Source organism: Alosa alosa, chromosome 24, assembly GCF_017589495.1.
Source record: "Alosa alosa isolate M-15738 ecotype Scorff River chromosome 24, AALO_Geno_1.1, whole genome shotgun sequence".
In the NCBI taxonomy this organism is placed as follows: domain Eukaryota; kingdom Metazoa; phylum Chordata; class Actinopteri; order Clupeiformes; family Clupeidae; genus Alosa; species Alosa alosa.
This window is the reverse complement of record NC_063212.1, coordinates 12,226,795-12,238,262: the sequence shown is the minus strand read 5'-3', so window position 1 is coordinate 12,238,262 and position 11,468 is coordinate 12,226,795. Positions and strand designations below refer to the sequence as shown.

Below are 11,468 nucleotides of genomic sequence, written 5' to 3'. Positions count from 1 at the left end.
ATGTCGGAGGCACCAGGGGTCATCCAAAACATGGGGCTCTCCGGTGAGACTCATGCCCAGGAGCAGGCACCCGCGCAGGGTGACGCCACCGAGGTGGAGTGCCCCATATGCTACCAGGAGTACAACCAGTGTGGCAAGTGCCCCCGGATGCTGGAGTGCTTGCACGTCTTCTGCACCGAGTGCCTGCAGCAGATCCAACTGTCTTCCTCCCCCTGCTCCCAAGAGCCGGACGCCACACCGTCTATCTCTTGCCCGCTCTGCCGCCACAAGACCCCCCTGAAGGCCGGCGATGCCCTCTCCTTGCCCCCCAACTCGAGCATCCTGTCCCGCCTACAGCCCATGTCCTTCTGCGTGGCCCAGCGGGTGGTGGTGTCGCTGGAGCAGCGTGACGCCCGCTTCATCATCCTCCCCACGGTCAGCCTGCGGGTCGAGCAGATGACCGAGGAGGAGGAGGAGAGGTCAAGGAGGGCCGGGGAGCTGAGGCCGCTGCGCGTGGGCAGTGGGCAGCAGCGCCGGACCCTGCTTTGTGTCCAGATGCTGGCCGTGGTCTTCTGGGTCGTCTTTGTGCTGACCTGTGTGATCGCCGTGGTGTTTGGACCCAGCCTTTTCCACATCCGACAGCCAGGAGGAAAGTAATCCTCCGAGTCAGAGAACCCTCAATACCATGCTGCGACAACACCCTGACAATGACCCGAAAGTTGCGACTGATTCTAAGGTCATGCTCCGTGAGCACCAATGGGCTAGAGCGCGAGAGACACCCACTTCATTGACCCTGACAGTGGGGTAGCCTCAAGCCTCGATATGTAATGTATCTTTTGACATAGTACAGTTTTCATGAGTGCCCAAGATTGTTAGTGTAGCCTAATGCCTAATACTAAACTGTAACATTAATGTGTAGCTTCATTGAACCACTGATCATGAATTCTCTGTAAATCATGTGCAAGTGGCAAAGCAAGATGGATGTTCTGTTTCAAGTTCATTTACTTTGAAATTATTGGGAAAACAAAACACACTAACAACATCTAGTCTACTGGAATTGACACATGACAGGAAGCCATGTTGACCTGGATGACATTGGCCACGTTTCCCGAATTGTTCAGTTCATCCATGTATGCTACAGGAAGCTGGACCTAAGAGTTTCTCCCTAAGAGGATGTGTACCACGGACCTCACATGCTTCATTGGCTAATGATAAACTGTCTCAATAAAGAGAGGAACATGGCCACCCAAATGTTCATCAAGTAGTGGAGATTTATATCCTATGACGAAAGTAATGTCAGCCTCCTCTCTGCCAAGTAATAATGGAAACATAATTCATTCTCAGACAATGCCTGCTCTGCTGCTGTCTGAGGGCTTCCACTCATAGGCGCCGACATGAGTGCGCCGCCACTTTCTGTCACATGCCCACACACACACACACACACACACACACACACACACGCCAAACTGACAAGCATTCAATAAACAATGCATTTTATTGAGCGGCTCCGACAAAAATGTAACTGAATTGTAAACACAGTGACGCAAAAGGGTTAGGCGGTAGTGAGGTTGTATTGAAAATAATGAAATCTAATCAGGGCCTAAACTCGAAAGCGAAGTGTACCGCACTCATGTCGGTGTTCGGGGGCCTTTAAGAAGCTTGGGCAAACATGGGCGAACAAATGTTTCATTGACACTGGAACTGACACAATATATTCATCAGTAACACATTTTTCTTCAGCACTTGTCTTAAAATGTTTATGTTTGTTTATGTGTGCTGGTAGGAAACTATTCTGGGACATGGTGTCTGATACTACACTGCATCATTAATGCGTAACTTCAGCTACCTGTTGATCTGAACATGGTTACATTTTATTTTTATGAGTGAAGAACTCATTTTAATTTATATAGCACATTTACATCCAAAGTGTTTCACAATAAATGAAAAGACAGAGTTTAAAAGAAGATTCAAACACCAACTACAACTGATACCTCCAGACAAAAAGAGACAGATATACAGACGTAATTCAAATAGGATCTCCATCCACAGTGCCTACAGACTCAATGGCTGTTGAATGCAAGTCGGAAGAGATGGGTTTTCAGTAAAGATTTAAAGAGTCACAGATCATGCTGATTTGAGCTCGTGTGGTAAACGGTTCCAGAGGCACGGTGCATGGACACTGAAGGCACAGTCACCTTTCTGTGTGAGACGCGAACATGGTATGTCCAGGCGTGCTTGGGATACAGATCTTAGTGGTTGTGATGAGTTGTATAGCTTTAACATGTTTGTTACATATCTTCAGCATGACCATTTAATATAAAACCAGTCAATGCCACTTTATACTGGATTCTATATTTAACCGGCAGCCAGTGCAAAGCCGCCAGTACTAGAGTGATATGTTCTTGTTTCCTGTTGTCCCGGTAAGCAGTCTAGCAGCTGCGTATTGGACAAACTGTAATCGCGCAAGAGATGAGTCGCTAACTCCAGTATGAAGGGTATTGTAATTGGGGGCCAAGCAGCGAAGCTGCAAAGGCACCCATTGTGTTTCTACGTTTTCCTATTATTATTATTCCGTAATGGAAGTCTGGTAAAAAAGTTGTAAAATTTGGCACACAAATTAGGCACAGTCCCATGATTAATTTCACCAAGTTTCAAGTCGGCACCTCGAGCACTCTAGTGCCACCAACAGGCCAAAGTTGGACGTGCGTTCATGCAAGTAGAGATAGAGATAGAGATACAGGAAATTAGCTCATATCTCAGTAACGCCTTTACGTATCAAAACCAAACTTGGTACATGGACTCGGGACCGAATCCTGAGGACGCACAATGCATTTGGTGTACTTTGACCACTAGGGGCGCTATAGTTAGGAAGACTTTCTCGTATTGACACCAAACTTGGTACGTTGATTCGTGAACACATCCTAAGGACCCACAATATATTTGGTGACATTTGACCACTAGGGGCAGTATGATTAGCACTTTCACCTATCGCAACCAAACTTAGTATGTGGACTTGAGACTACATCCTGAGGATGCACAATTAATTTGGTGTGCTTTGACCACTAGGGGCGCTATATTTATTAACACTTTCAGTGATTGAAACTGAACTTGGTATGTGGAGTCATGACCCCATATTAAGACTGCACAATTATTTTGGTGACCTTTGACCACTAGGGGTGCTATAATTATCAACACTTTCACCGATTTAAACCAAACTTGGTATGTGGTCTTAGGAGTACATCTTAAGGACACACAATACATTTGGTGACCTTTGAATCCAGTCCAGTCCAATCCAATCCAATCAACTCCAATCCAATCTAACACAACACAGTCAAGTCCAGTCCAATCCAATCCCAACTCCTGCTCAACGGCTTATCTGCTTGGCCCTCATTGCTGCTTGCAGCTATATTTTATTTTAATTTTACATTAATTAAAAGCTGCCCTTAACAACAGCACACTTAACACTTAACTTAACACACATTATAAAGGAAGAGTCCAGTGCTCAGAAGTTCAAAAGATCCTGTATTCGAAGGTGCTCACTGGTGTAGGGAACCCAGTGGTTTTCAAACATTATGCACTGTAATGATAAATGCTTTTTCAATTGCTCACTTCACATCCTGCTTGTGTTGGAAGTAAATACAGTGCAACTGGAAAGTTTTCAGACCCTTTTTAAGTTTTCCACATTATTGTTATCTGACAACCATCAGTGCAGCTCAGTGACAGACCAGGATTTTACTTCTCATGGTCCGAGAGTCTGCAAAAAACGGCTTTGGTCTGACCTATACTGTAAAGGCCTGATTGGTGGAGTGCTGCACTGATGGTTGTCCTTCTTTAAGCTTCTCTTCACAAAGGAACTCTGGATCTCATTCATAGTGACCATTGGGTCCTTGGTTACCTGTTTGACCAAGGCCCTTTGTTCCAGATTACTCAGTTTGGCTGGGAGGCTAGATCTAGGAAGACTGTTGGTTGTTCCAAATCTTTTTTGTATCCTTCCCCAGATCAGTAGCCTGACGTAGCCATACTCAATTCTAGTCAGAATATGAGTCTGATACTGCTCCATTGGGACATAATTATGGGGCGTGTTTCAACCGATAAAGGGGGGGAATGCCTCTGCACTCAATTGGATAGACCTAACCAATCAGAGCAACGAAATAGCTTACCGTGAGGTGTAGGAAGAACACAAAACCATCCTTCTTCTCCACAAATGCCTTAACATTGTTTTCTGGTCTTTTGTAAAAGTTATTATGCCGTCAATATCTCCTACAACACTCATTAGCAAAATCTAAGAGATAGGGTAGGCTATTAGGAAAAAACTGATAGCCTATATCCCCTCGGTTTTTAAAAATAATTCTGTTGAACACCGATATGCTACAAACATGTTATAAACATGGAAAGGCTGTCGAAAAGCCCTCGAACTGTCAATCAGAGATTTCAAACGAATGAGGGAACAACAAGTCACAATGCAACACGCTGTTTTTCCCTTGATGAAAGTGAAACCATAAGTTTTCCCACATCTCAACTTTGGCCAAAGTTTTCAGAAATAAAAGTTTTCAGTGATAAAACCTCATTAAATAATATTAATTTTCCATATGGGGTCTTAAAATCCATGTCTCCTTCTAGCCACAGTGTTTTTGTTGCAAACATTTAGGCCTAATGGTGCATTCATGGCATTTGGGAATGACAAGGACCGCCCCCGTGGCTACTTTGTTTTTCCCACAGCAAGTGTTCATGTGCTTTACCGTCGGAATGTGTGACAAACACGGATGCCACAACAAAGGTTAAAACATACACTCACTAATCCTAAATAAACAACTGTATTTGCTTAAAATATAGTGTAAGACGCTTGTGAAAGAAAGATATGCAGCTTTCAAGTGCAAAAACGGCAAATTCCCAAGTTCACAGTAAAACTGTTGGACATGAAAGGCCACATGGACTACAAACGAACTACAACGTGACGACAAAAGTCATGACGAGCCCCTAACTGGGCAACTCTGTTAGCAAAATCTAGCCCCAGTTTCGACCTCTTGACTCACACATTACGTGACGTGAATGATGCGGAATGATGATGTTTTCACTGGGAAAAAGGGTTTTCCGAAGACCATGAACGCTAGGTAAGCGTGCTCCGATGACGTGATAGACAAGGCGCTGTTGCTCACCTGTCCATCATCGTAAAGCCCGATTTGATTGGTCTGCCAGATCTAGGCCGAGCATATGCTCCACAATGGAGCAATGCGCCAGACCGAACTTCCCGACCTCAAATGTTGTGGGCAGGACTAAGTTCGGCTGGCACCCAGGCTATTATATACCAGATCAGTGTCTTCACACAACCCTATCTCGCAGGTCTACCAAGGCCGTAGCAGGGGCGGAGCCAGAGGGGTGGCTTTGGGTGGCACAAGCCATCCTTGAAATTCGATTGGCCACCCCAGTTGCCACCCCGAAATCCTAGTCTACGATTGGCCATTATGACGGTCTAAGGCGGGACCTTTATTGACGCATTTGCAGCGCTAGTTTGAAGTGTCAGACAGACTTCGGAAAGCTTGCCATTATACATGACTTATTGTTTTTAGCATGTGAGTTTAGGCCTACAGGCTACTGCTTGTGTTAACACGCATAGATATCTATTTACCTATCGCATCCGCCAGTGCCTATTTATCTAATCACACACACAAGTTGCGTTTGTTGAATCACGTCATCCTAGACTAATTTTCACACCTGCTTATTGTACCTAGCCTGCCCAGCCAACATTTGCTAGGTCATTAAGTGTTAACTGTAGGCCTACTTTTATAAAAGCGTTTAATGATAATACTGTCCTAATCAAGGTTTGAAAATCGGAGGTTCACAGGCCACTGTGGCCTTGGTGCTCCCTTCTTTCAATATTCTGCTTTGCATCCGACTAATTTTTAATTTAGATTTTAATTTAACCTATGACCTGTCAAAATAATCTTAGCATTCACAGTGCAAATTCATTTAGTCTTTTACGCAGTGGAGAAAGTGACAACGCACGGCAAGAAAGAGCGTCCAAATTCACCCATTCTTCTCTGTTGAACTACTCGCGAAGTAGCCTACTCATCACACAGACATTACATGTATCACATCACATTAAAGAGCTTTTTCTTAGCTTTTAAACAATGTTAGCCACTTGCTGTGATAAACGGTTCGCGAGAAAAGTCACTTTAATTTAATCATATTATTAAACAGTTTTACGCCCATCTCCCTACCCATTCATCTCAGTGGAATGCTTTGCGAACTTTTCCCATACAAACAATAGCCTACATACAAACATATCAGAATAAACAGACCTTACCGAACACAAAGGTCCCCTGGCGAACGTCACCTCCTCGACATTGTGTAGGGTTCCCTTTACGTCCCGCGGACCTCTGTTCGGGAGGTCTAAAAGACGTCCACGAGACTTTAAGAGGACGTCCTGTAATGGTCACCGCGACGTTATGCGCGCAACGTTTATATTTCCGCGATGGTAAAAAAAACAAAAAAAAACACGAAGCGTGATTTGGTATGGTATTACATCCTGCAAATCTCAGCGTTGCTACGAGAGAGGTAGATGGAACATGAACACGCATTAATGACATGTTATACAACTACGCAATCAACTTTACTCACCTCAAAACATCATCAGAGTAGGCCTAGGCTAGCCTAAGATAAATTGTTAAAACCATATTGTTTCAAAATTTTAAAAACTAATAATAGCCAAAAATACTAAATGAATCGCAATGCATGCTGGGAAGCAAAACTCAATATGAAATAAAGTACATGAAACATAACTAGAATGCATTACGTTATATCCACTCGTTTTCTTGGACCTGCTGTGATCAAACAGGGACAGCCTATAAATGTAAGCCTTTCTTCCTGGAACATTGCAGATAAAGAAAAATGTATCGTTTTCTCTAGGCTATGAATGCTCTTTATAGCCAACTTTAAGATGAAATAAATAGATTCTGATGTTTCTATTCTATATCATTGTTTTATTAATAAACAGTAAGGCTCTGGTGAGGCAGAGAGCTTCTGCTCCTCGTTAGAAATCTCATCGGATATGTGCACTCTTTGCTGTTTCCACAAGGAGCTGCTGTAACAGCTAGGCCTATGCGTGACACTTTTAAACGCGAGCATGCGTCAAATAAATTACAATGACATTTAAACAAGTCATGAAGAAGCAGTATCCTTAATTCTTCTGCAATGTAGAGCTAGATCGTTTTGCTTTACAAATTAAGTAGTCGCTTCTGTTTCTATACAACCCTAAACAAATGCTACGTGGTCTGTTTTTAACATTTCTCTAGTTTTATTGCATCGTATTCAGCACCAAAAAGCCGGCTCAGTCCCAATTCGGCCGTGTGTGTGTTTCTGAAAATAAAACAGATAATAAGTACGTGACTACGTTAAATAAACCACTGCCTATTTAGAGCATGTTACATGCATCACGTAGTGACAGTTATCTGAAGAAAAGCGCATTGTAGGCTAAGCCAGAAGATAAGAACAGCGACTTTGCTAACGTTACACCAAGCAGCTAATCAGCTAACATTTTGATAAAATCCCTTCCCTAGTTTGTAACGTTATACATGAACGTTAAACTCAAAATGTATGTGCTACATAATTCGGCATGTCTGCATGAATTATGTAGCACATATACTTTTGAGTTTAACGTTAACCCTTTTCCCAGTTTATGAAGTTGTGCATCTATGCAAAGTAGACATATGGTTCTACTTTGCTAGACGCACAACTTCATAAACTGTATGATATGTTGCCTTAGACTACGGTAGGCTAATGCAGCTACTGCTAGAGACTAGATAGATAGATAGGCTACTTTAGTCATCCCCAGAAGTATAACGTGAAGTCGTGCATGGATGTGATGTCTCCGTCCTGCAGGCGGTAGCCAGAGCACTCTCAACTCCGCTGCCATGTGTGAATAAACAAACGTCCCCCCCATGTCCCCGGTATAACGTTATTGTCGGATCCCTAGGAGGTATTTGAAATGACCAAATGCAAATGTCATCCGAAGGACCTGACGGTGACGTCCCCAGAAAGTCCTGCACCGGACGTCACGCAATAACCAAACGATAACTTGCTCCAGACGTCAATAAGGTCGCGGAACGTCCGCTAGAGAACATGACGTTCGGGACCAATCGGGGACGTCGTGAATGTCGGCATGAGGTCCGGGGGACGTCCTGTGTTTGTCGGGAAAGCATCCCCCTGTACAGATAGCAATTCCAGAGTAATCCGGTTTTGAATTTGCAGCAAATTTCTACATGCATGTCTCCAACTTTGGGCTTTAAATTTCATAGCAGGCCAAATAAAACATAAATGTTAAATACAGCCTAGATATCTGTAAAATCAGATGATGTAGCCTATGTAATAATATGTCATGTTTCATGTTTTTGTCACGTTTCATACAGTGATACAGGTCTACTGCTGTGAATAGATCTAAATACAACTTTGATCATTTTTATGTCTACTGTTACTGTATAGTTAACTTTGGCCTTGGTGTCCTGACGTGTGGCCTTTGTGCCCCCTGCCAAACATGCCCAACTGAAGGCCAAGTGGCCTTGCCCCTAAAATTATGAAATTCCAAGCCTGGTCCTAATGTTAAGACAACTTTTCATTTATGGTTCATCAAGCTCACTCATAAACACTTGTCGCATCTAGGCTAGGCTACAGCGATATGAATTCTGGTGACCATTCAACCAGTCAAGGATTTGATGTGAAATATTTAAATGTTGGGAAGTTTACGTAGCTTATGCTAAACTATGTTTATTTCGTCCTGCCTGTTTTATTCGTCCCGGCCAGGAGGGATAAATGAAACATTTCACTTAAAGAATTCCTGAACGGGTTTGTTCAGAGCTGAAAGGGCAACTGTATTTGACCAAAGACAGATGTAAGTTATTGCTAGTGACAAAATATTAACTATCGGTAAATGAAAAAAAAATATTAAAATATTAACTATCGATAAATGAAAATGAAAAATATTAACTATCGATAAATGAAACATTTCACTTAAAGAATTCCTGAACGGGTTTGTTCAGAGCTGAAAGGGCAACTGTATTTGACCAAAGACAGATGTAAGTTATTGCTAGTGACAAAATATTAACTATCGGTGTGGTCTCTTTGTAAATTACGTGTAATTAGAACGTGTTTTGATCGTCCCAGTTGTCCCCTAGTGCATGGTGTCCTATATCCAATTCTCACCCCTATGTTTCGAGGGACAAGGGGTAGGCTAGGGGCATAACAAATGGGATTGAGCCTTAGGGTCTGTAACATTATGAATGTAACATTATGATTAGATTAAGGTTAGTCTTTAATTGGTGTTTCATTCCTGTTTCATACAAAAGTATTTTAAGCATTTAGTTGAGAGGTGTTTGTTGATTTTGGATTACTTTGTTATAGCTCTTTGCCAGCTCAGACAAAAAAGCAGGTCAAATTATTTTACAAAATAGATGGCCATAGATAGCCATATAATATAATAATATATATTTTAATGTCCCCATGATGGAATTTGTTTTAGCTCAGCATAACCCATTGATTGACAACTTAGATTTAATATGTTTGTTTATTTGTATTTGCATTTTATTCAAATACAAAATACATTTTACAGTATGTGAGAGTATGGTCTTTGCCCTTCAATTGATGAGTATGGTGTTTAGTGCATGTTTTTCCTAATGTATTTGTGCTAATTTAACATCTTGATCCTGTTTCTATTTATCTGGATGTTTTGCCTCATGCCACCCTTAAATTAATCAGTGCCCCACTAGGGCCACCCTTGTTAAAAATGTCTAGAATCGCCACTGGGCCGTAGCCAGGATTTTTCAAATACCGAGGTCAGGGGCGTCGCTAGAAATTTTGGGCACCCCAAAGGTTCTTCCGAAGCCTCATAGGTAGCCCTATCTGTATTCAAACATTAGGCCTATATTTATCACCTTCCCTCCTTCTCTTTGTCTGCTCAACTTCTGCTGGCTTTTCAAACGTTAACTTTGTGACAGCCTTTGTTCAGGTCAGGTGAATTAAGATTAGCCTACTGGCAGAAATTAACAAGGCGTCAAGTTTATTTTTAAGTTTATGTGAGCTGCGTTGAGTTCATTAATTAGTTTAGGACACACTCCGCGATAGCCGACTCGACTCTACTTTCGTTTTGACATGTCAGAGGTATCACGTGACGGTGCGTTGATGCTAAGATAATTGTCTCGTCGGCTATTTGTAGCCTACTTAATAAATGAAACGAAACTTGAAAAAAAAAAAAAATACCGAGGATATGACCTCGGTGTCCTCTATGGTAGCAACGACCATGAGGTATACGGACTGCATTTTGCACTGTATGTGCTGTTTTCTCTTTTGTTTACAGTGTTAGAGTATTTTTTCAGTTCAGCAACAATACCAAGCGCTCATAAATATTATAACTCATAGGCCCACTAAAATTGTACTGCTACACATTTAATTATTGACTGATTGATGATGAGAGGGCCTATTTGTTGCAGACTTACCACATCGTAATGCTGGAATGTTGTATGAGTGCAGTGCTAGAGTTAGGCCTATTCTGTTGTTTTTCTGTGTTTTTCTCCAGCGTCAGATTTATGTGTCCAATTCAATAGCTATGACCCAGTGTAATGTCTCATTCTTTTGACCACAGAGAACTACCAAACACAGATACAAACTGTAATAAATTGTAATAATGTTTGTGTATCATAATTTGTATAGAAAATATTGCCACTATATTGATTATGTTTTAGGCCTGCCCTTTTCTTTGTCACTGTTGCTGTGCAGACGATGGTTATGGCATTTTATTAACATTTTGAGTTGTTTTAAAACAACATATGTAGTTTCTTTACATTAAAATAACGGTGTAACATGCTCTAAATAGGCAGTGGTTTATTTAACGTAGTCACGTACTTATTATCTGTTTTATTTTCAGAAACACACACACGGCCGAATTGGGACTGAGCCGGCTTCAAACAGCGTCAATTTGAGGCCACTCTGATTTACAGTAAGGAGAATAGAATCTCTGACATTACAGATGCCCACCTGGAATGCCTGGTTTTGGACTGTATGTTGTTATCGCAGGTTATCAAGTCGGCTTTTATTGTCAATTTCTTTACATGCACTGGTCATACAAAGAATTGAAATTTCGTTTCTTACTTTCCCATGCAGACATAGACATGCTTTAAATACAGACATAGACATACTATAGACATAGCCATAGACAATAAACATATGCCCTTATTGTCGGTTTTACACTAATTTGATACCCCCCTAGTGGTAAATGGGTACCCAGTGTGTTCAAAGGAGATGAAAGGGGGAATTACTCTTATGATACTTTAACCCCTGTGTGAAGTAAGCTTGTGGGCTTTATCGGGAGGCTGCCACTTTGTGTGGTTTGGCTCCCTCTGTTGGTTAACAAGCAGTTGTGAACTGCTGCAATTCGTCCGCAGACATCCATCTCATTTGCAGCATCTCAGCAGCATCACTTTTGGTGACACATCTGTGAGCTA

The 11,468-nt window shown here is 42.0% G+C and overlaps 1 protein-coding gene across 1 annotated transcript; it reads left to right on the top strand.

The window, feature by feature from the left end:
• si:ch73-335l21.2 (RING finger domain-containing protein) lies at positions 1 to 636 on the top strand. The gene has a single exon (XM_048235736.1). It carries the CDS (start codon positions 1 to 3, stop codon positions 634 to 636), a length of 636 nt encoding a protein of 211 aa, XP_048091693.1.
• The last annotated feature ends 10,832 nt before the right edge of the window (positions 637 to 11,468 follow it).

What these genes read in the sequence shown, in the direction of transcription:
- si:ch73-335l21.2 (XM_048235736.1), top strand. Translation starts at nt 1, where the DNA reads ATGTCGGAGGCACCAGGGGTCATCCAAAACATGGGGCTCTCCGGTGAG.